The following is a 25,696-nucleotide window of genomic DNA, read 5'->3' as shown; positions in this document are numbered from 1 at the left end:
ATAACACTCATTTTTTTTTTTTTTTTGTCTTTTTTCGTGACCGGCAACGGATCGCAACCCTCAGTGTCGCGCCCGTACCGGACCGGAACCGGCAACGGGATCGCAACCCTCGGTGTTGCCCCCGCTCCTCGCTCAGCCAGTGAGCGGCCGGTCTGTACGTGGGATCCGAACCCTTGGTGGGAGCGCCGCCGCGCTTCCCAAGCGGCGCACTGTAGCAGTGCGCCACCGGGCCAGCCCCATAACACTCATTTTTAAAAAGAACTTTTCACAAAGACCAAAGCACTATAAAAAATATAACAACCTCTGTCACATCCACCATTTACTGAATCACTATTATAGGTCAAGCACTAATAGAAATAAAATGAGGCCTAAAAAGTAGGCTTGCTCTAGGGAAGTCTATAAAGGGGAGAAATATCATTAGACTTTCTACTGGACCATGCTAATTGACCAAACCCATCATTCCTCTCCAAAACCCACTTGTATTCCAAAGTAGAAAACAAAAACTCTTAGCAACTAAGAAAAAAGTGTATTATTAATTATATAAAATTCTTGTTAGATTCATGACATAATGGAGTTTTATTTTTGTGCGCTGGACAACCATTACAGAATACTTTTTAAAACCTTTGTATAATTAAAGGACATAAGACTCGTTACATATTGATAATGCTATTTTATGTATTTGTAAAAGGTTCTAAAGTATGAAGGAATCTTTGTTTTATTTTCCCAATTCTTTGCATTATGCAGGGGTTCATCATAAAGTAAGGCCCACAGGCCAAATCCAGCCTGCTGTTTCTCTGTAGTCCATGAACTAAAAATGGTTTACATCCTTATATGGTTGAAAAATATTAAAGGAATATTTCATGACATGTGAAAATTATTAGAAATTCAAGTAGCGATGTCCATAAATAAAGATTATTGGAACACTGGCCATAGTCTTTTATGTATTGTCTATGGCTGCTTTCAGGCTGTAATGGCAGAGTTGCCTAAAATATTTACTATCTGGGATTTCACAGAAAAAAGTTTGATGACCCCTGAATAATTCTTTGGAATATGAAAAAATTAGAATTACAAGGACTTTATTTACTATTTGCCCTTAATAAATGTTTATCATATAAGCACTTCCAATTCTCAAACAATTGTAAACTACTGCTCTTTGCGTTACTTTTCTCATAAATAATTTTGAATAATTAATATTTGTGAAACTCCAGATTTTCCTGCTTAAGGAAGTTCTGAAAAAATACACTAAACCAAGGATTCGACATAAAGCCCTGGGTGTTACAGAGTATCCATAAAAAGGAGGGGCTAGCCAGAAGAAACAAGGAAGAGCTCTACTCTGCCAATGAATGATATGAATTTGATACAATAAAAAAAAAAAAAAGAGAAAAATGTCCCAGGTAGTCCAGATATCAAGAGTGGATGAGTTTAATTGTAGTATCATTAATAAAAACAAGGCAGAGGAGAAGTGAGTGTATAGAGAAAATGACTGAGCACAGTTTTAGAAATGCTGACTTTAGAGACTGTTGGAACATCCATAAGACGAAGTCAATTAGGCAGCAACGTAGAATGAGAAATATCAGAGATGTCAGTGCTAGGCATCACAGACACATACCAATGCAATTCTACATACAGCCAGTGATGTCCTCACACCTGGTGGTTCCCAGAAGAACTCTGTAATTAAGAGGTTTTAATTTTATGTTTGGGGGTGGGGCTTATTGTGAAACACAATTATCACAGGGAGAAGGGGAAGTTTTAAAATAAATATCTCATTTCTATCATTCAAAATAATGAGCCATAGGAAAATGTCTGTTAAAATTATTAAATGCGGGCCGAGTGCAGCGCTGGGAGCGCAGCAGTGCTCCCGCCGCAGGTTCGGATCCTATATAGGGATGACGGGTGCGCTCACAGCGCTCACTGGCTGAGCGCAGTGCGGCCGGTCTCAAAAAGGACAAAAAAAAAAAAAAAATAATAATTAAATGCACTGTAATTGTCAAATGATGACTTCAATTCTATTCTTAAATAAATATACAGAAAGAAAAACATTTTCAACAAGTAGAGAAGACATACTTCCAGAGATGTAAGTCATCTGAGAGTTAAAAAGCAGGCTAGCCTTAATCATAGTGAAAAAAAATAATCTCTTTAATCTTAAAGGCTAGTCACTGAAAATGGGATATATTTTACTACGATTGCAGGCTAATAGGAAATTAGTGCTAAAAGGAGATCTAAGAGATTATCTATCCCAATTACTCAATAGGAAACTATCACAGAAGTTCAGTAACTCATACCAGGTACCACAGATAGTCACTGTGAGGACCAAGACGAAAACCAGTGTTCTTTCCACCATACTGAAACCTCTTAGTTACATGAAAAAATTAATAAATATTTGGGGACACGCTTTCACTCAACCCAAACCTTTATATCATGCTTGGTACCAACAAGCACTATGAAAACTAGAAAGCATTATACACATGTTAGTTGTTATAATTATTATTCTTACGGCTAAAGACGGAAAACAATGATGTACAGAAACAAGTTAAGAAAAAAGTATTTAAATTACCCATGATAGTAAACTTTATAAGAGAAATCTAAGCCTTTCCTGTTCATCAAAGTAGTATGACACCACTTGAAGATACCTGAAGACTAACACTCTAAGAACTACACCTATATGGTAGGTTATATATTTCAATGTATTTATTTTATGCAATCACACTACAAAACACAATAAAGCCTTTGGAGATTAGTTATCATATGCTTCCTTCCCTGGGAAACTCTTCTAGTTTAATCAACAGTAAGCAAAATCAAAAGTCATTAAGGTCATAAGGCTGGGCAAGAATACAGTCAAGTATATACAAGAGATTAAAGATAAGTTTTATATAGGCACAGTGATATGCTGAAATTTGTTGATGAAAACTAGAGTAGATGTAAGATATTTACAGGGCTCCATCTGGAATGATTTACATTAAGTAAAAAACCTATTCTGAATATAGAAAATTGAAAACAGTCACCAAATAGTGCAGTTTACGAAATGTGATATGCTGACAGATTAAATAGTTAAAACACATACACATGCACGCACACACACACACACACACACGCACACACACACACACACACACACTTCAAGCAAATCACCAGGCCTGCAAAGCCTGGCACTAATTTCCCTCACTGAGCAAAAAGTAAAGCTGGTAAAAACACCACACTCAATTTTTTTTTTTCCTTTTTTTTGTCTTTTTTCGTGACCGGTAACGGGATCGCAACCCTCAAGTGTCGCGCCCGCACCACGCTCAACCAGTGAGCGGACCGGTCTCTATATGGGATCCAAACCCTCGGCAGGAGCGCCACCGCGCTCCCAAGCGCCGCACTCTACCGAGTGCCCCACCGGCCAGCCTCACACTCAATTTTTAAAACAATTTAATATTCATGTCATTGTAAATATACTCCACAATCAACAACTACTAAAGCAATGCTTATAGAGAAGTTTTGGCAGCAAGATATTAAAACAGCAACATAAGAACACTATTGCTACTATCAAGAATAAGCTATTTTCTACCCTAACAAACTTGAGAAATATGATTAGCCTCATCAATAATGGTGAGACAACTACAGCAGGAATTATTCCACAGGATGTGGGCATAGAAAAATACACAGAAAGGCTTGTGTAAAAAACCTCAGGAATTCTGATATTAGTCCCTCCTCTCTTCCACCACACTGAATCAATGTTAGAAAGCACTGAATGAAAAAATAGTTTCAAGTTAACAACAGTCACTAACTAGAGGGCAAAGGTGACACAAACCCAAGAAATAAAATGACAAAGATGCTAAAAGATTAACAAGTATCACAAATAATAGTAGTAAACAAAAAATAAGATCATAAGAATTCTAGAAGTGAAAAGAATAGACACCAGATATACTAGAGAAATCGTATAAAGTGGCTGTAATCCTGTAATAAGAAAATGGACATTCATATTTTTGGTATACTGATCAATTTATAAGTATAAAGCATATATACATGAATGACATTAAGAAAACACTAAATTTTCAGGTATATATTTTAATCTGATCAAGATCATTGCTTTTCCATTAAAGGTATAGATTTTTAGTAATGAAGATACTCTGTGATCTGATCTAAAATGCTCCCCATTCAAACTTAAATACATCTATGCAAAAGAACTTCTATGATATATATATGAACTAACATAAATGTTGGTAGTTGAAAAACAACAGTTCTATTGTATGCATACTAGTGATGATACTATATAGAGTAATGATTTCTTAGCTTAGTTAAGATCCCGTATTATATGTGTGACTTTAAGCTCATTAGATATTTTATATATATTATGTATTTATACATGAAATATACATGGAAAAAATCAAATACAGTATGTATTCAGGAACAAGTTAATGCAGATTAAACAGAAAAAATAACACATATAAAAATTACAAGTGTTTTCCAGGTAACAAAAGCAAAAATAGACATCAAACTGAAAAGCTTCTGCACAGCAAAGGAAACAATCAACAGAGTGAAAACACAACATACAGAATGGGAAATATTTGCAAACTATGCATCTGACAAGGGGTTAATATCCAGAATATATAAGGAACTCAAACAACTCAATAGCAAAAAGCCAAATAATCTGATTTAAAAATAAACAAAAGACCTAAATAGACATTTCTCAAAAGATGTACAAATGGCCAACAGGTACATGAAAAAAATGCTTAACATCACTAATCATTAGGGAAATGCAAATTAAAACCACAATGAGATATCATCTGACCCCAGTGAGAATGGCCATTATCAAAAAGACAAAAAAATGCACGGGTTCAGATCCCCATACCAGCCATCCACCCCTTCAAAAAAAGACAAAAAATAAAATGCTGGTGAAGATGCAGAGAAAGAGGAACTCTCATACACTGTGAGAACATAAATTAGAACAGCAATTATGAAATAAAGCATGAAGATTCCTCAAAAAATTAAAAATAAAACTACTGTATGATCCAGCAATCCCACAACTGGGTATATATCCAAAGGAAATGAAATCAGTATGTCTAAGAGGTATCTGCACTCCCATGTTTATTGCAGCATTGTTCACAATAGCCAAGAGATGGAATCAACTTAAATGTCCATCAATGGATAAAGAAAATGCGGTATATATACACAATGGAATATGATTCAGCTATAAAAAAAAGAATGAAATCCTGCCATTGTGGCAATATGGATGAACCTACAGAACATTATGTTAAGTGAAATAAGCAAGGTACAGAAAAACAAATACAATATGGCCTCACTCATATGTGGAATGTAAAAAAGTTGTTCTCACAGAAGTAGAGAGCAAAATAGTAGTTACCAGAGGCTAGGAAGGGTAGAGGGGAGAGGGAGATGAGGAAAGGTTGGTTAATGGGTACAAAGTTACAGTTAGATAGGATGAATAAGTTCTGGTGTTCTATTATATAATAGTGTGACTACAGTTTCTACAATATATTGTACATTTCACGAAATCTAGAAAAGAGAATCTTGAATGTTATTACCACAAAGAAATGATAAATGTTTGAGGTGACAGATATGCTAACTACCCTGATTTGATCATTATATAATGTACACATGTACTGAAACATCACACCATATCCCATAAACATTTATAATTATGTGTCAATTATAAACAAAATTTTAAAAAGAATTAATTTCATAGAAAAAATTACAAGTGTTTTTATAAAACCCTCAATACATGTATTAATATTTATCCATTGCTTAGTGAACTGATCAATTCTAGATAATATAACTATAAGTCCCACTTGCTAAGATTTGCCACATTCAACATGTGTAAATTCTATAAACTGGCTACAAAAAAAAAAAATATCAGAAAAAAGCAGAATGTATCTCTACTAAAACTTTTACTCTCAATACAATAGGGCTTAATTGATGACCATTATCTTAGGAGATCTAGCAAATTTTTATTCCAAACATTGACTATTTTAACAGCAGAGTGTTTTTTTCTCCTAAGCCAATGAAATAACTTTATTTAAAAGAGGCCCTGATTCTTTTAGAATGACAAAAGGGGCAAAAATGACTCGTTACATTTCTGTTAAGACAAGCAAAATAAGCAGTGATTATTAACCAAGACATAAATTTTACAGTGCAGAATATTAAAAAAGTAAAGTTTTACCTCTACACAGGCTTTCATCCCTGAGGCAGCAGCATAGTGCAGGGGTGTATTTTTTTTGTTATCAACAGCATCAATAGCTGCTCTCTCATATTCACCCTGGTCAAGTTTTGCTCCTTTCCATCTTAAGATCATCTGCAGACAATCTGCTCTTCGGAAATCATCTTCTGTGGGGCGTGCTAGGCGAGGATGAAGGGTTCCTTCAGATATCATAATTTGAGGTCCCATACACAACAAATGCATAGATGTTTCATTGTGCACATTCCGTTTATTTGGATTTCCATCTCTACCAAAAAGAAAAGTTCTAAAGTGGAAAGAAAGAAAAAAAGGATGAAAACCACTTTTTTCCTACCTTGAAATACACAGAATATAAATTTAAAAATAAGCTCTACTTTTAAGCTGATTACTGCAGGTTCCTAAGAGCTTTTGTTTAGGTGGGTTATATATTAATTTAAAAAATAAATCCATTACACATTAGTTATTTTTCATTTCACAATGCTATGTGTAGCTATTTTTAAAAATTAAGTGAAAGAATGGCATTGTTTTACTTATTGACAAGTCTCTTTTCATGTCTTTTTAAATAGAAGATAGCCAAATTCTCATAGGATTCAATCTGTTGCAGTATGTTGTCTGGGTTCAAGTATATGAAGAAAATCCAGCCTTTATATCATCAGAGAGGGGAGCAGTGTTTTAAAATAGCTTTTTCAGATAACTGTGAATATTTTATATTTGATACTATACCAAAAATTTAACAAGTGATAGTTTCTTAAAGGTTAGTTGCAATGCAGTATCTGAAATTGTATCCATGAACTTTTTGTACTGTTACATTAAAATCCACTGGTCTATGGGCCGGCCCGGTGGCGCACTGGATAGTGCGCCGCTTGGGAAGCGCGGTGGCGCTCCTGCTCGAGGGTTCGGATCCCACATACAGACCGGTTCCCGCTCACTGGCTGAGCGAGGCATGGGGGCGACGCTGAGGGTTGCAATCCCGTTGCCGGTCCCCGGCCCGGTGCGGGGGCAACACTGAGGGTTGCAAATAAAATAAAATAAAATAAAATAAAATAAAATAAAATAAAATAAAATAAAATAAAATAAAATAAAATAAAATAAAATAAAATAAAATAAAATAAAATAAAATAAAATAAAATAAAATAAAATAAAATAAAATAAAATAAAATAAAATAAAATAAAATAAAATAAAATAAAATAAAATAAAATAAAATAAAATAAAATAAAATAAAATAAAATAAAATAAAATAAAATAAAATAAAATAAAATAAAATAAAATAAAATAAAATAAAATAAAATAAAGACAAAAAAAATAAAATAAAATAAAATAAAATAAAATCCACTGGTCTACCTTATATTTTGAATAAACCTTTTACCCATGCATAATTTTTAAAAATTGTACACTGATCTTTGAAAAAATATTCATTCGCTGAGTTATACAGAACTTCCAGATGTTGTCACATTTATCATTGCCAATCTTAGAAAAGTCTTTTAGGGGCCAGCCGGTGGCTCACATGGGACAGTGCAGTGCTGATAACACCAAGGACACGGGTTCGGATCCCATATAGGGATGGCCGGTTAGCTCACTGGGTGAGCGTGGTGCTGACAACACCAAGTCAAGGGTTAAGATTCCCTTACCGGTCATCTTTTTTTTAAAAAAAGTCTTTTAGTATTGGGAAGTTGTCATGCTGAAGGTAGTAAAGACAAGTTTTCCAAAATTTCAATATTCACTTGAAAGCTCAAATGTTATCATTAGTAACAAATACTAGCAGTTGTTTTCCTCGAATTGACAAACTCAATTCATTTTCAAGAAAATGTCGGCCACGTACCAAGTCTGAATAACCATTGTTTGTTGTTGTTGCTATTTGTAAAATGGTGTTCTATAAAAAAGTAAGTGCTTTAACTCACAACTCAAACAACAGTACAAGTGCTCTTCCTCAAAGCTATCGTCAGACCTCAAAATGCAGCAGGAGTGTTTTATCCCTACTTCCCATATGTCACACGGAATATTAATGTTACTGCTTCATTAAGAATATTTTTAAGTGAAACTGCCTTTATATTTTTTAACAAGTGCCTAACAGTGATTACTAGTACACTTTGGTGCCACTGTCTTGATTCATCTAAACGCACCAGCAGTTTTCTCTCCATTTTTTGCACTATCATTGCAAATGCCAACACAGTAAAAAAGGCAAATAGCTTATCAGTATTATTATAAAAATAGTTTTGACTTCATGTACCCTTTGAAGTCTTGGGATCCAGGCATCCTTAAAACACATTTTAAGAATCAACAGACTAAATGACTTTCTTATATAAGGCTTTCCAATTTTATAAAGTATATCTGTAAGTTATACTATAAATGGTTAAAAAATATTTTCATATTTGGTTTCTTTTATGTTAAAATATACATATTAATTTAGTTTAACAATATTTAAATGTATTTTATGTTGTTATTCCATACAAGTTTTAAATAATCATATATAAGACTTGATATTAAATATTATTGGAATGTTCAATATTAGGAAGCTATATCAATAGTTTTAGAATTTCACTGAAAATGCTCAATCTAAGAAAACAAAACAAAAAGGTCATGTTAGAAAGTCTTAATAAATTAAGCAATGAGTAATTCATTGAGAACAATACTAAGTGTCTAGCACTGTATTTATGATGTTTAAAATTTAGTAAAGGAAATGAGTTTAATAATGATAGTATGGTTTTAAATGTAAGTTCTAGACCCTTGACCTTGGTGTTATCATCAACACCATGTACCAAGTGAGCTAACTGGCTAGCCCCAGGGATTTGTTTTGCTAACAAATTTGTGGGGACCACTGATTTGTACTAGGCTCCTCCTACACTAAGCTTAACTGACCAAACTAATATGAAGATTAACTACAGTAGCTGAGCTTTAGTTAACCAATTTACAGATTAAGCTGTAACCAATTAACTTGTTTCTACACTGCACTGAAGTCTGTTTCCTATAAATGCTGTCAGATCATGTTACTGGTTGGAGTTCTCTGAACCTGCTCTGGTTCAGAAGGCTGCCAGATTCATGAATCATTTTTGTTTTGTTTGCTTTGTTTTGCTTTATTCTGTTTTGATTTTCTTTGCCTAAATAAACTCAGTTAAAAAAAAAGTAAGTTCTAGGGATTTCAGAGAACAGAAAGAATACTCATGTCAGAGTAGTTGGGGATGAATTCATGAATAAGGCAGAAACCGAGTTAAAACTTAAAGGATAGGTAGAGAAGAAAGAAGACATGTGAGAATAAAGGAACAACAGAAATAAAGCTATGGGGGTGGCATTCCTAAAGGTGGGGAAGGAAAGCAAGAGGAAAGTCAATCAATCAATTTGACTGATGAGATCATGTTAGAGAGTAATGAGAGTTTAGGCTAACTGGGTAGAATGAGGGCAGAAGTAAAGAGAGTTTGGGAAGCCAAATAGAATAACACAGACAATAGGATATTGTTATAATTTTTTCAAGACAGAAAGAACATTGAAAGGCTATGCTTCAGGAAGATTAATCTGGACATGAGATTGTAAGAAGAACAGATTTGCGAAAAGACCCTTTAGGAGCCAGATACTGTATTGGGAGCAGGGGTTGATAAGAATGAACTAAGCCTAGGGCAATGGGAATGGAAAGAAGTGAATCTAAGAGATAAGACTTAGTGAACTTAGTAGCAGGTTAGGTAAAGAAGAAGAGTAAGTCAAGGATAAATTGAACATATTTGGGGTTATAGAGATGAGAAGTAATAAATATTATCAAGTGTATATTGTATGTTAGGCAACATAATAGACACATAATACATTAACTGATTAATTCTCCTACAAGCTGTGAGATAAATATCCATTTTAAGGATAAGGAAACTGCAGTGCAGAGTGACTAAGTAACTTGCCTTGCTAATAAGTGGCTGAGGCAGCCCTGACAAATAGGTTGATCTAACTGTAAAGGTAAGAGGCTGTATAGCACAGTGGTTAAGAGCCCACAGTCCTCTGCCTGGGAAATCAGCTTTGCCACTTATAAGCTGTGAGTGTTCTGACATGTTGTTTAACCTTACTGTGCCTCAGTTTTCTCACCTGTACAATGCAGACAAGAAACTATCTCACAGAACTGCAATGAGGATTAATTGAGATAATGCATATAGAGCACTAGTGCCTAGTATGCCCTCAATAAACACTCGCCATTATTACATCAGCACAATATAGTGGTGTCATTAACACAGAGAAGACCCAATCTGGGTCTTCCTATAATCAAGATAATGCATATAATGTTCTATATGCATTATCTCAATTAAGAAAAATACAAAATTGCAAACAAGCGTTGGAGATGGCTTCTAAGCAGGTGTTTTCAGATAAATGCAAAAATGAGGTACCAGAAATATCCACAAAAGTCAAGATATACTCAATAAAGTCATGGGCCTGAATGACCTAAATTATTTAGGGAATTTTTCTCATTCACAAATCCTAATCATAAAAACATTTCTTTGTACAAATGATTTTATAAAATTTCTACTTACTCTGTGTTAAGATACTGTGCTACATGCTAGAAGTACAAAGAAGTTACCTTAAAAAAAATAGCTATAACATATGTAGGCAGAGAGAAGGTATACAAAGTTCTAAAATACAATGAGGTGGTAAATACCAAATTAGTGATGCAAACAAAAAAGAGCCATAGAAGTTAAAAAAAAAAAGTTCAGGTTCCTATGGCTTATAACAATATTAAGAAGATAGATGTAGCAGGCACAGGACCTTGAAAGAAGAGCAAGATTTAGATAAGAAAGAGAAAGGTGAGAAGAATGGGGAAGAGAGACACACCTGGCAGACAGAACACTCAAGGCATGTTTTGGGGATACCAAAGAGCAGCTTAATTCGAACAATTTATATACAGAAGAAATAGAAAAAAAGGTTGAAAGTTAATTTTTTTGTCACGTTCTTAAGAGGTTTGAATATTGGTTTAAGAATTATATTTCACTGTATAAGCAAAGAAGTATTTCTTTTTCTTCAAGCACCTGACTTCCATAGCTGCATAATCTTCTTAAAAAATTAAGCTTGTTTTGGAACTACCATTCTATCCTGTTTCCTTCATTTATAAGCTAGCAAATATCAAATGTAATTCCCATGTAATGAGGTAAAAATCTCCATATAAATAAATTAGACATATTCACTAAGTCACTGATGCTTTCTTCTGGAAGAGATTTTTTTAAAAGTTTCTTAGTACTTTCAGTTTTAAGAAAATATTTTACTTCCAGAAAAGTCTTTTCGGGACCGACCCATGGCTCACTTGGGAGAGTGCGGAGCTGATAACACTAAGGGCACGGGTTTGGATTCCATATAGGGATGGCCGGTTAGCTCACTGGGTGAGCATCGTGCTGACAACACCAAGTCAAGGGTTAAGATCCCCTTACTGGTCACCTTTAAAAAAAAAAAAAAAAGAAAAGTCTTTTCAACTAACTGAACCCCATTAAAAGAAAGGAAACTCAAGCCCGATCATGACTAGACAAAGCAAAAGTACCTGTTTTTCAACATAAAATAACTAACGAGAGCTTAGAACTCTGCCTTTTGCACAATTCCCTGTAATTTTTTTGACAGCTGGCAAGTACTTTTGTAGAATTGAAATGCTATAAATTAAAAACTGTATTATCAAGAATTCACACTATGAAACACACTGAGGGTCAAAATATATTTATAGCAACAAGAATATGTAAACCTCATTATTAAAACTTTTGGTCTAATTTAGGTACAATAAAGAAAAAAATACTAAATCATAATAAAGAAAACATACCAAATAATTTAGGTATATTCCATTTTAGAAAGTTTAACTCACTATAATACCATACAACACACAAATATGTCTACATATACTTTTATTTTTATTTATTTATTTTTTTAAAAGATGACCGGTAAGGGGATCTTAACCCTTGACTTGGTGTTGTCAGCACCACGTTCACCCAGTGAGCTAACCAGCCATCCCTATACGGGATCCGAACCCGTGGCCTTGGTGTTATCAGCACCACACTCTCCCGAGTGAGCCACAGGCTGGCCCTGTATATACTTTTAAAGATCACAGTTCTTTTTTCCCTTTCGCCAATTTGTTATCAATTGGTTTACCATAATACTTACCCTAATATTCTATTCATTCCATGTCTAGCAGCATAGTGTAATGGAGTATTGTGCTGGTAGGGCTCCCCATAAGACGTATTTGGATCAAGGGATTCTTTTAGCTGAGGGTTGTTTTCATATATTTGGCAGGCCAGGTTTTCATCACCATTGATGAGTGCTTTACGAAATTTGGTGGTTGTATTTCCCATGTTTTGTGTTTTTCTGATAGGCAGTGACACTTTTTTCCTTCTCCTTTCAGCCACTTCTTGAATGCTTCTGCAACATGTTTCACATTCTGAAGGAGGAAAAGTTATTCAAATTAGATTGTGAAATAATAATTATGAAGCAGTATCCTAAAGAAACAATATCACAATTAGAAATACTAATAAAATCTGGAAAGCACATGTAAGGGAACAAACTGTATTGTGCTTTAGCCAATTTATCTCAATAGTCAATAAAAATCTCAAATTTTTAACATTGCTCAAATTAACTTCATGTTAAACTGTAACATTTTTTCACACAGATATGGGCTGTACTTTGTAGTACAAAACTTATCTACGTATATAAGCTTTTCAATTTTCCTCTTCACATGGGCAGGAAGTGAGCTTGACTGAATTTTATGGTTGAAAACACTTAAATTTTTGTATAAATTATGTATAAATCTTACTTAGCCAATTTGTAGAATAGTGAAAAATGTAGGAAATTTGCTCAAATAAAGAACTCCAGAATGGATGTTAAACTACACTAAAGGAAAAGTGAAACTACTTAGTACTTACAAGGACATCAGAGAAAAGATTTTTAAAATGTAGATAAATAGGACTACACAACTCACTGATCCTCAATAGTTACAGCAATACATAGAACAATGGAAACCATTAAATTAAGACCATTAAATTTATTTGCTTCTACTATAAAGAGTTCAAAACAAGGCTGAGAACATCTAATGTGTATGCATATTATGTCTGGAAAGAGGCTACAATAATAACCATATGGGTATTTACTACTGAAACAATTGTGAGGTGGGTGGATGAAGGTCATAGAAACAAATACTATACTTGGAGTTTGAAATACCATATTTGCCTACACTAGCTGTGTAATTTTAAGCAAGTTATTCACTCTCTAGAGGCCTCAGGTTCCCAACTGTACAGCAAGGAAAATAACCTTTTCTTAGGGATGGCTATGAGGATTACAAGAGCTACTTTATTTAAAGTACCCAAGACAGTCCTTAGTTAATGTGTTCAATAAATGCTAGCTTTTTTCTATTACAATAAATGTTGTTTCTGAATCTACTGTTGAAGTATAAGCAAAATTAGTGATGAAGGAAACAGCATATGTAAAGACAGGTATGAAAAAAAAAAAAGGCCTATGCAAGGAATGGTGCATATGCATGGAGTTCAAGGTCTCTAGCACTGGACCAACAGAAGATAAAATTGAAAACAGGCTGATGCCATTTAAAGAATTCATATTTTAACCCGAAAAGAACAGATAATTACAGGCTTTTATACAGACAGTGATATAATTATTTTATGCTTTAGAAAATTAACTACTGTCAGTTAACGCAGAAGATAGAATGGAGAGAGGAAAACTCAGAGGCAGACAATATGAGTCTATCATGTTACCTGATTAATACAGTGGCAGGCTGCACACTAAAACACAGCTTTAAAAAACACTTAAAAATAACATATATGCTGTTCAACGTAATCTTTGTACAGGGCAGTAATAGTTTCAACAGAATAGAAATTAAAGGACCAAAAACCAAATGAATTGTTTCCTTAAGCTAAGCAGTGGCTCTCAGCCTTGGCTGTACATCATAATAACCTGAAGAACTCCAGAGTCCTACTGGCCAAGCTATATCCCAGACCAATTAAATCAGAGTCTCTAGGGATAGTACCCAGGCATCATTGTTTAAAATCCTTGGGTGATTTAATATTATTATATATTATTATTATTACATATTATAATAATATTATTATCAGATATTATTGTATAAGAAGCTCCTGGATCCCTCCAGCTAAACGTCAGGGTAAGACATCTGCCAAGCCTATTTTAGAGATAGGCATTAACTACCTACTTACCATTGCAACACATTTTCTGGCTCACAACTATACTTAATGAGGTCACCATTTGGGTCTTCTAAGGGTTCTTTTTTGTTGATTTTTAATTTTAAATACATGAATACATACGCATGGTAGAAATTTTTGAAAATATAAATTTAAAAAAAAGAACAACAAAAAATACACCCCATAGTTTATTTACTGGGAGAAAACTACTGTTACCAGTTTGATAAATACCCACCCTATTTATAATGCATGTGTGCATATATATGCATATATATACAAACTATAAATACATATATATTAATTGAATCATACTACAAAATCTTAAATTTTTTATTTAATTTTTCAGAGGGTTGTTGAACCTTTAGCCTAAAGTCCTACTCCTTTATTATTTCCTCTTGAATATTAGGAGCAAATCCCTCCCTCCCACACTCTAAACATCACAATACACTACAGCTTCTTCTGGGACTTTTCAGGAGACAGCCTGGAGTTTTGTTATTATTTTGTTTTTCACAAGTCTAGGAGCCATGTGTTTTATTCTCAGTGAAATAACTTGTGTTTTGTTGTATTGCTCTAAGCTTTTAAGGATTTATTATTCTTAAGAGGAATTCCATTCAGTTTACTGTATATGTTTTTCTATAACCAAATATAAAGGATATCATGTGGGTTCTAAAAGGTCTTTCCAATAAATTTGGAAACTTTCAGTTGTTTTGGTCTTATCATTCCTGATAGAATGCAGCTCAAATTATAAACATTTTCAGAATTTTGGATTAGATTAATAGATAACATATTTTCTTTCTTTTTTTTTTTTTTTTTCCTGACCGGCAACGGATCGCAACCCTCAGTGTTGCGCCCGTACCGGACCGGGACCGGCAACGGGATCGCAACCCTCAGTGTTGCGCCCGTACCGGACCGGGACCGGCAACGGGATCGCAACCCTCAGTGTTGCGCCCGTACCGGACCGGGACCGGCAACGGGATCGCAACCCTCAGTGTTGCGCCCGTACCGGACCGGGACCGGCCACAGGATCGCAACCCTTGGTGTTGCTCCCGCCCCTCGCTCAGCCAGTGAGCGGCCAGTCTGTACGTGGGATCTGAACCCTCAGCGGGAGCGCCACCACACTTCCCAATCGGCGCACTATAGCAGTGCGCCACCGGGCCGGCCCGTATTTCCTTTCATTACATTATTACTTTAGCAAAATGTTCTATAAGAAAAATAATTTGTATCCAACATGTAAAAAAAGAAATATCTAAGGAAGCAATGGTATCTTGTGGGTACTTATTTAAAGTAACAAGATACTTAAAAAAAAATACTGTAAATATGCATTAAGTATTACTGTTACTAATGCTGAAAAGTAAAATAGCATCTAGAAACCATTTTGTGGCTTTCAGTCATTTTCAAGTCTGTTTCATTGGTGAAATTTGATGAATATGTCTGAAAGTCACCAGGAAATGCATCATTTAAAAACATTCCATTCCCCTCAGATTTATCCTTAACAAGTCTTGCTTAGAAATTTGCCAGATGTGTCCTCTCACTTTTTCATAGCCACAGCTAATATTGCCTGAAGTGATTGTTTTCTTTGTTTGAATCAAAACCCTTAATATTTCTCCAACTCCAAAATAAATCTGTACAGAGCTTCATGAAAGAGGTAACAGATTATCAAAAAGGTAAAAATAATTCCTTATTTTGGGCTTCTAAATCTTTTCACGCAAAACCTGGGCAAGGTTTCATCATCTTTTAGTAAAGCACATCACTTGATAAGTATTTAGTGAAAAAAAGAAAGAAAAATGTAGACTGTCGTTGGGCTCTGGGAAGCTTTACTTAATTTCTGATTAACTTTTAATTGTGAAGAGCTCTATAATTCTAGCTTTAAATTTTTGTCTCCCAGCTTTCCCATTCACAGGTTAATAATCTCCAATAAAAACTCAAGTGCACTTAAATTGACAAACTACTCCCAGAAATCTTTTACAGAAGATGAAGTTCTTCAGAAATAACCAACTCCTAATTTATCGGTTTCCATAAAGTAAATTACTTTTAGTCCTACTTATGGATTATAGTTGTTGACCTAAACAAAATAACTGGTTCTCATTCTTTGCTTAACTAGAAGACCCAATATTACATACATATATATATACACACACACTTATATGTATGTCATATTGGGTTTATATACACACATATACATATATATTAATACATATACTCAATTCACCCTTCTGCAATTATCTGCACTATTGATAATAACAATCTTAAATTTACAACTAAACTTCTTGTTAGCCAGTATAGAAACAAGTAGAAAGTTCATTCAAACAGCAAGCCCCAACCTAACCCCATCCCACCGCAAGCTGAAATCTAAGGGATGATTTTCTAAGAATATTCCAGGAAGTTCAAAGTCCAAAAATAGCTCTAATTGTTACTTCAATAATACTTATTGAAAAAAAGATGATTAAAAAAGAGACTGTAAGAGAACTTTCAAGGAATAAGGTAAAGAAAGAAATAAGGATAGAAAAAGAAAAGCCAGGAAATATCAACATACTACAGCAGACCAAAAGTATGTGGACAAATAACATAGTAAGCTACTGATTCTGCTCATTCACCCATTCAACAAGCATTTATTGACCTATAGTAATTTTATTTATCACTGTGCATCAGAATCACCTGGGGTGGTGATTTTATCCAGTCTTTGGGAGGACAAGATCAGAGTGAGAATTTTAGAGGCTCCCCAGTTGATTATAAGATGCAGGTTAGAGTTGAGAACCACAGAATAGTTTTGAAAGTATGCTAAGCCAAAAGTCGTGGCAGGAAATGTGATGGTGAGGAACAGTGTAGTAGTAGTCAGATGGACTTGTTTTCAAATTTTTCCTATTTTGCTAAATAATTTAACTTCTTTGAGCTGTTTCCTCATCTGTAAACCAGCAGTATTAATATCTACCTTCTTCAGTCAACAAATACAAATGAACAAACATAAAAATCACTATACCTATAGAGTTTATATTTTAGTGGGTGTACACTGTAAGGCTTTGATTTTATTCTCTTTGCAACAAGGAGCCATCACAGGGTTTTGAGCTTCATCTATCTTAGATCTTGCTTTAGCATTTTTAGCAAAATGCATTTAGTATTTATCCATGTTGATACATGAATCAATAGTTCAATCCTTTTTATTGCTGAGTAGTATTCCATTGTATGGATGTACCACTGTTTGTTTAACCATTCACTTATTAAAGGACAGCTTGGTTGTTTCCAGTTTTTGACAACTATTAATAAGGCTGCCACAACATTCATATACAGGTTTTGTGTAAACTTAAGTTTTACTTTCTCTTGGGTAATGCTGTAGATTAGAATCCCCACCCCACCAACCTCACTGAGGCTTAATTCCCACTGTAGCTGTTGAGGGTGAGAAATCCTATTATGTTAATTGAAAGGTGGGGCCTTGAAGAGTTCATTAGACTGTAGAACCTGGCAGCAGTGAATGGATTGATAATGGCGGTCAGGGGCGTGGTTCTGAGGGCTTTAAAAGGAGAGCACATGAGGAGGTTGATCTCTTGACTTCTCTGCTCTGGCATTTCGCAGTGTGATGCCCTGTGTCACTGTCACCACCACCAAGACCCTCACCAGATGTGTTCCCTGGACTTTGGACTTCCTAGCCTCTGAAACTGTAAGCAATAATTTCATTTTCTTACAAATTACCCAGTTCTGTGTATTTTGTTATAAGCAACAGAAACAGACTAATACAGGTAAATATCCAGGAGTAGAACTGTTGGGACATGTGATAAGTCATATGTTTAACTTTATAAGAAAGCACCAAACTGTTTTCCAGAGCAGATATACCAGTTTTCATTCCTATCAACCATGCATAAGAGCAGTTAATCTGAATCCTGGTCAACATTTGGAATTGTCAGTTTTTAGGTGTTTTGTTTTTGTTTTTAGTAGCCATTCTAATGGATGTGTAATGGGATATAGCACAATGGTTTTAATTTCCATTTCCCTAATGATTTTGATGTTGAGCATGTTTTCATGCTTATTTGTCATTCGTATATCTTGGTTTGTAAAGTGCCTGTTTAGTGCTCTTGCCCATTTTTAAGATAAATTATTGTTGTTTGTGAGTTCCTTACAAATTTACGTAAAAAAAAGTCCTTCATTAGAATGTGATTAGCAAACTGGCTGGTTAGCTTGGTTAGTTAGAGTGTGGAGCTGATAACACCAAGGTCCAGGGTTTGAACCTTGTACCGGCCAGCAAAAAATAAAATAAAATAAGTTCTGGTCAAGATGGAGGAATAGAGGTCCCCAGCATCACTCTCTCCCACAAATCAACTAATTTACAACTATTAAAAGCAACAACAGCCAAGCTAGGGCAACTAGAGCTCAGAGACCTATGGAGTACATGAAGGCAGGAGAAGCCATGATGAGAGAAAGAAAAAACTGCTCTGATCATTTTGAATCCCAGCCATTTCAGGCTGGAGCTGCTGAGTGCATGCAGCATGAGCTGGCAAAAGCCGCAGCTATACCCTTTGGGTGAGGTTGCTTGAAAGTGGCAGGGGATAAGAGGGCCTCAGTGGCCCCCAGGCCAGCAATACCACTAATAGGGTTCCCATGGACCCATATAGGACCAAGGAGCCATAACAAATGAAAAAAAGGTGCCACTTAGAGGCTGGTGAGTCATTGCAAGTGACCAGAGCACAGCCCATCCCATGGCAACTGTTTGAAGCACAGGCGGTAGGGGAGACGAGTCCACCAGGAGAACACTGGGGCACAGCAAGGACAGCTGATCTGCCTCCCAATCAACATAGGACCACTCAGAGGAGACTGGTCAGGAATATAGAATTGCATGGGGTGTAGTTTGATAAAGAGTCTCAGGCCCAGACCAGTGTTTCTACACAACCCAGGTGCAGTGGATTTCACTAAACCCGGAAGTACCTGTAAAGTCAACCATTAAAACCTGAGCTGCACAAAAAGCCTTCCCCAGGGGATCAGCAGCAATTTAGCTCAATCACAGAGCTCAAGTACTTGTCCCCTTAGGAAGTTCCCCCACTTTAGAAGTAAGCAAAGGACAACAAATTAGTTCCAGTGCAGAGTTTAAGTGGTGGGAATGGCAAATAATCCAACACAGAACTGAAAGAAAAAACAGAGTACCCATTGGGGCCCACCCAGGGTCCTCAGGTATGAAGCCAGGGACCAGACCCTCTGCCCACAACCAAGCACACCGCCAGTGCCACGGGGCCCACCCAGGGTCCTGAAGCTTGGAGCTGTGGACTGGACCCTCCTCCCACAACCAGGAATACTGCCAGTGCCACAGGGCCGACCCAGTGTCCTGCATTATGGGGCCAGGAACTGGACCCCCTCCCACAACCAGGCCCACCACCAATGCCATGGGGCCTGCCCAGAGTCCTGAGGTATGGAGCCAGGAGCCACCAGCAACTAGGTAAGGAGCATGCCAAAAGCATCACCTCCATGTGGGTGGCCCACCACAGCCACCACAATAACCATGGCTGCCATGAAAGCAGCTAGATGCCACAACCACCGTGCAGATAGTCCGCCAGCCACTGGAGTGCTTTGACAGAAGGAGAGTCACCAACAGAGACCAAAGAAAAGAAGAGGATGTCTCTCTCCACAAAGCCCATTCCAGAGAGACAGAAGCATCTATTCTACGATAATATTGGGGAACATGAACACACCTCTCAGCATTGGACAGATCATCTAGGCAACAAATCGACAGAGTAACCATTATGCTTTCAGAAGGAGAGAAGAAATCTAGGGTTATCAGAGGTGGAGGGGAGGGATGGGGGATGGGGAGAGATTGGACTTGGGGCATAAAGAATAAGTATGATTTGAAACAATATATATGCAAGTAATATTGATTTGATCAACATATGTCAATGCTGAAACCCAAAAATGTGTACAATCAATTATGATTCAACAAAAATAAAAAATAAAATAAACAAAGAAATGTGATTTGCAAATATTTCTCCCAGTTTATAGCTTCTCTTTTCATTCTTTTAGTGTTTTTTACAGACCAAAATTTTTAATTTTGGTGAAGTCAAATTTATTAATTTTCCTCCCTTTTACAGACTATGATTCTGCAGTCTTTTGTAAACTTTTTGCCTAACCAAGATCATATTTTTTCCTATATTTCCTTCTAAAAGTTTCATAATTTCAGGTTTTACATTTAAGTCCATGATCCATCTTCAGTAAATTTTTATATAAGGCGTTATGAGTATAGATATCCAATAGTTCCAGCATCAGCTGTTGAAAAGATCATGCTTTCTCCATTGAACTGACTTTGCATCTTTGTCACAAACCAATTAACTATACTTGTGTTAATCCATTTTTGGACCCTATTCTGTTCTATTTTTCTGTGTGTCTACCTTTTCAGCAATACTATATTGCCTTGATTACTAGGAGAACTGACATCTTAACTGTACTATGTCTCCTAGTCCATAAACATGGTATTTCTCTTCATTTATTTATACTGTTTGATTTTCAATGAGATTTTTGTAGTTTGCGTAATACAAATGGTACATGTATTTTGTTAGATTTATACCTAAGTATTTCTTTTGGGGGGGGGAAGTGCTATTATAAATTGTACTTCAAAAAAAAAAAAAAGAAAGAAAAACAGATTGCAAGTGTTCATTTCTTGTATATAAAAATTTCTAGTATATAGAAATGAATATATAGAAATACAATTGAATTTGTATATTGACCTGCTAAATTCACTTACAGTCATGCACTGCTTAACAACAACATGACTGAAGATACTTTCTGAGAAATACATTGTTAGGTAATTTCATCACTGTATGAACATCACAGAGTGTACTTACACAAACATAGATAGTATAGCCTACTTACTACAAACGTAGGCTATATGGGGACTGGCTGGTTAGCTCAGTTGGTTAGAGTATGATGTTATAACACTAAGGTCAAGGATTCAGATCCCCATACTGGCCAGCCACCCAAAGCAAATACCGAGGCTATACAGTATTAGCCTACTGCTCCTATGTGAGTAACGTGTTGCATTACAATGGAAATAGGAATTTTTCAGCTCCACTGTAATCTTATGGGACCACTGTCATATATGCAGTCTGCTGTTGACTGAAACATCATTATGTAGTGCATGACTGTATTAGTTCTAAAGGTCTTTTTGTACATTTTCTGGGATTATCTAAAGTAGACTCATATCATCCATGAACAGAGGCAGTTTTATTTCTTTCTTTTAAATCCACAGGTCTTTTATTTCTTCTTCTTGCCTTACTACACTAGCTAGATGGATTTTAAAATTTGTGGGCAAAAGTTTAAGAAGAAACAGAATATTTGAATAGACTCAAAGCATCTCCCCCAAGATATCTATAGTTATAAAGTGAAAGATACCACCTTTACCAAGTGATCAAGGTTAACATCATCTGTAACATACTGACATCTGGTGCCCCAAGCTGATGCACTAAAAAGGCATATAAGTTCTGTATATTCTCATGAAAAAATGCATAATATCATCTAAATATGATAAAATATTACAGAAACTCAAATTGACAGACACTCTATAAAATAACTGCCAGTACTCTTCAAAAGTTTCAAGGCCATGAAAGATGAGAAAAGACTACATACACAATTGTTCACAGATTAGAGGAAACTAACTAGACGTGACAACTAAATGCCATGTGGGATTCTAGATTGAATTCTGGAACAGAAAAAAAGACATTAGTGGAAAACTGGTGAAATCTAAATAAAGTATATAGTTTAGTTAATAGTATTGTACCAATGTTAATTTCTTATTTTTGATAACGAACTATGGCTATGCAAGATGTTAACATTAGGGGGAGTTGGGTAAAGGGTAGACAGAACTCTACACAATTTTTCCAACTTTTCAGTAAGTCTAAAATTGCTTAAAAATAAAAAGGTGAAAAAAAATTCTAGCTCCTCCGTTGGGAACAGATGTAAGAAGGCATGGATAGAAATGGGAAGACCAATTTGTAGACTACAAGGGTAATCCAGGAAACAGATGACAGTTTCTTGGACCAGGACCACAAAAATTGAGGTACTGAGAAGTGTTTAGATTCTGGATATATTTTGAACAGTACTTATTGAAAGAAACCTTAAAGAGTGTAGAAATAGAGCAGTATAAGTTATTAACCATCCAAAAGAACAAAATAAAAATAAGGACAACATCCTAAGCTCACAAATCCTTGAAGGACCAGTTGTCCACTGGAAAATAAACAGAAAGGCAACTCCAAGAAAAATCAACTACTTTGGTACCAAACGTCTAACCTCCAGGCAGCCTCTTAACCGAGAATATTAAGATATGCCACATGTAAATGACAAGGTCCATTGGCCCCTCTCGACTAGACTTCTCTGATGGTGAGGAGACAGGGGGGGGGGGAGGGGGTTAAAAACAGCTGCCTGAATGCAGGTTCAATCTGCATTGCTTCTACTAAAATGTATACACCGTAGTACTCAAGTCCAACATTAAAACATCTCGCTTGGAGAGAAATAAGGAAAAGGGCACGTTTCGGCTGCTCCTAGGGTGTGCAGTCAGTTTCAGTGACACCAGGGTTCAGCATCTGATCATAAAGTATGTAGGTGAAGAGGAAGCGGTTTTAGGAGTTAACCTTCTATAAAATCTGCAATGGCTTCCTACAGTTGACAATGTAAAGGCAAACTCTTAGGAAGTGCATAACTTAGGATATATCATAAAAGTGTTTTTAAGAACAATGAGTTGGCCTGAAGCTGGGGATTTGCATGGGGGAATAAGCAGAGGTAAGGTTGTATAGCTAGGTAGGGCTGGACCCTTGGATTCCTATCCTAAGAGTCTGGCTTTAGCTTTAACTTTCTCAATGTAATTTCAGGTTATCACAGTTCTTAATGACATTTCCTATTTCTCAAATGAGAGCTCATTTATTATTTTGGCTATTTTGAACTTGGCCAGTGTATTTTAGTGTTATGTATATATTCTGTTTCTTCTGACAGATTAATGCAATGTGCTGTAGTGAGTTGAAAGAGCTTTTAAGATAGAGCTCTAAGCTAGAATTTTGGAAGTCTTTTAATGACAACCTCAGTTTTCTCATCTAGAAAATAATATTCAGAAGGCCATTGAAAAGATTAAATTTGATAATGCATATGATGGAGTTTGGATGTGTTGTCCCCTCCAAAACTCATGTGGAAATTTGATCCCCAATGTGGCAGTGTTGGAAACTGATTGAGTCATGGGGGCAGATTCCTCATGAATGGATTAATGCTCTCCCTGGGGGAGGGGAGATTAATGAGTGAGTTCTCGTTCTATTAGTTCCTGCGAGAGCTCGTTGCTTAAAAAGACCCTGGCACCTTCTCTCTCTCTTGCTTCCTCTTGCCATGTGATCTGCTTGCACCCCCCGACCGCCTGCCACTTTCCGCCATGAGTAGAAGCAGCCTGAGGCCCGTGGCAGATGCAGCTGTCCCAGAATTGTAGGCCAAATAAATCTCTTTTCCTTATAAATTACCCAGTCTCAGGTATTTCTGTTATAGCAACACAAAACGGACTAAAACAGCATATAAAGTAACACAACTGATAAGAAATAATTGATATAACAAAACCTCTATTCCTCTTGAGACTAAAGTCCACCAATGTAAGACATAGCTTATACTTCTCTATATGAAAAATGTTTATAGTATAAACATATTACTAATTTCTAAAATCACAGGAATAGAAAGGACTACATTTAAATCTTTCCAGCCTAAACTCACAGATTTAACAATAAAAAAACCTCAGCCAGTCACAGGTCAAGGCTTACCTCCTGCCCAGCCCCGTCCAATCAGTTACCACCCTGTCCACTCTCTCTCCCGTCCCGGAGCACAGCACTCTATAAATGTACGCACAGTCCTTGAATAAAGCGGAACTTCTCTGGCAAACTGTTAGCCCGGGTCTCACATGCTTCCTTTGTCCGTGTGTCCCTTCATTTGGTGCCGAAACCCGGGAAGGAGTTCACCCTGTGACAGGGGACTCCTTCCTCGGACCTCCTCCGACTCGTCCGTGACCCCCCGGGATTGACGGTCTGCCCCCGTCCGTTTTCTCCGGCTCTGGCTTCCTTCACCCACCACCGGCTCATCTGTTAGGTAAGCCCCCTTTTCCTTTTGTCAGGCTTGTAGATTATTTAAACCTTCACCCTAATCACATTCCCCCGGCCCCGGCATTGACACGTTCCCAGCCCCAGAGGCTGAACCTCCCATTCCTCCCTCTCTCTCTTTCTCTCACTCCTTTTAACCTTCCTCCTTCCTGGGTTCATCCTTGAACCCATCTAACCTTCCTCCTACCGGGTCCAGGACCCCTGCCATCCAGTAAACCCTAGCGCGCTAGGTCCCTCCGGCTTCCGGCACAGTTGCCTCTGGGAAGCGAGGGTCTAGGTGACGACCTACACCCCCTTCCCTCCTGGGTTCATACCCATCTCGTGGGAATGGCACGACTCATTGGGGATGCCCTCTGAGTTCTGTCCTCCTCATCCAGCTGGAGGGCTCATTCTATCCTCCTTTTAAACCTCTCTCTCTCTCTCTCTCTCTCTCTAATCCTCTTCGGAATGGGAGCTTCCACCTCCTCCCTCTGGGGTGATTCACCCTTACAATGTCTCATAAACAACCTTACCACCCTATCCCTCAAGCCTGACATCAAACCCAAACTCCTCACTAAATTTTGCACACAAGATTGGCCTTATTATCCCCTAGATAACCAAAATAAGTGGCCCCCTGAGGGCACACTCAATCCCAACATTCTCCAGGACCTTGTTAATTACTGCCAGCGCCTGAGAAAGTGGAAAGAGATTTCATATGTGGAGGCTTTCTGCCTACTTGCTCAAAATCCCTCTCTCTGTCTCACCTGCTCTCCTTGCAGGTTCTCCTTGCATCCAAACCCCCTTCATCCTCACTGCCTCCACTACCCGCTACTTCTGATAATTTTGACACTGCAGACGAAAATCCCCCTTTCCGGTCTCCTTTTCCTGTAACTTCCTCTGCTCCCCAACCTCCTCAGTTAACTCCGCTCGATCTGTCTCCTGCGCACGGCCAGCTGGCCGGTAAACAGCCCTGGTATCCGGGGCAGCCGCTGCGGGGTGAGGGGCCCCCTAGTCAGCCTGTTCTCCCTCCTGCCTCTTCCTCCTGTTTCTTCCAGCCCCGCTTTGCTGCCATTTCCTGTCACCCAACCCCCACAGGCAGCTCCTTTTCCTCCATCTTCTTTTCCTCCGTTGCCATCTTCTGTCCAGCCATTTTCTAGCACCACCTTACCGCCATCTTGTTCCCTGCCGACTCCTATTTCACCTGCCTTGGCGCCCTCCTTTAGTCCCCCTGTGACTTGTTCCTGGGGACTCCACCCCTCCTCTACCATGGCTCCTCTCCGCGAAGTAGCTGGTGCTGAGGGGGTCGTAAGGGTACATG

The 25,696-nt window shown here is 37.0% G+C and overlaps 1 protein-coding gene across 2 annotated transcripts in view; it reads right to left on the bottom strand.

Annotated features, from left to right (window-relative positions):
• ANKIB1 (ankyrin repeat and IBR domain containing 1) overlaps nt 1–25,696 on the bottom strand; it is a 139,158-nt gene that overhangs the window by 96,188 nt on the left and 17,274 nt on the right. For both annotated transcript variants that reach the window (XM_008572215.1, XM_008572223.1), the window contains exons 2-3: nt 12,276–12,549; nt 6,158–6,458 (exon numbers count right to left, since the gene is read on the bottom strand). In XM_008572215.1, the coding sequence (XP_008570437.1) occupies nt 6,158–6,458; nt 12,276–12,463 (489 nt within the window). In that variant the 5' untranslated portion in view covers nt 12,464–12,549. The remainder of the gene's footprint in view (nt 1–6,157; nt 6,459–12,275; nt 12,550–25,696) is intronic.

Source organism: Galeopterus variegatus, unplaced genomic scaffold (genome assembly GCF_000696425.1).
Source record: "Galeopterus variegatus unplaced genomic scaffold, G_variegatus-3.0.2 Scaffold46, whole genome shotgun sequence".
In the NCBI taxonomy this organism is placed as follows: Eukaryota; Metazoa; Chordata; class Mammalia; order Dermoptera; family Cynocephalidae; genus Galeopterus; species Galeopterus variegatus.
This window is presented reverse-complemented; position numbering and strand designations above follow the sequence as displayed.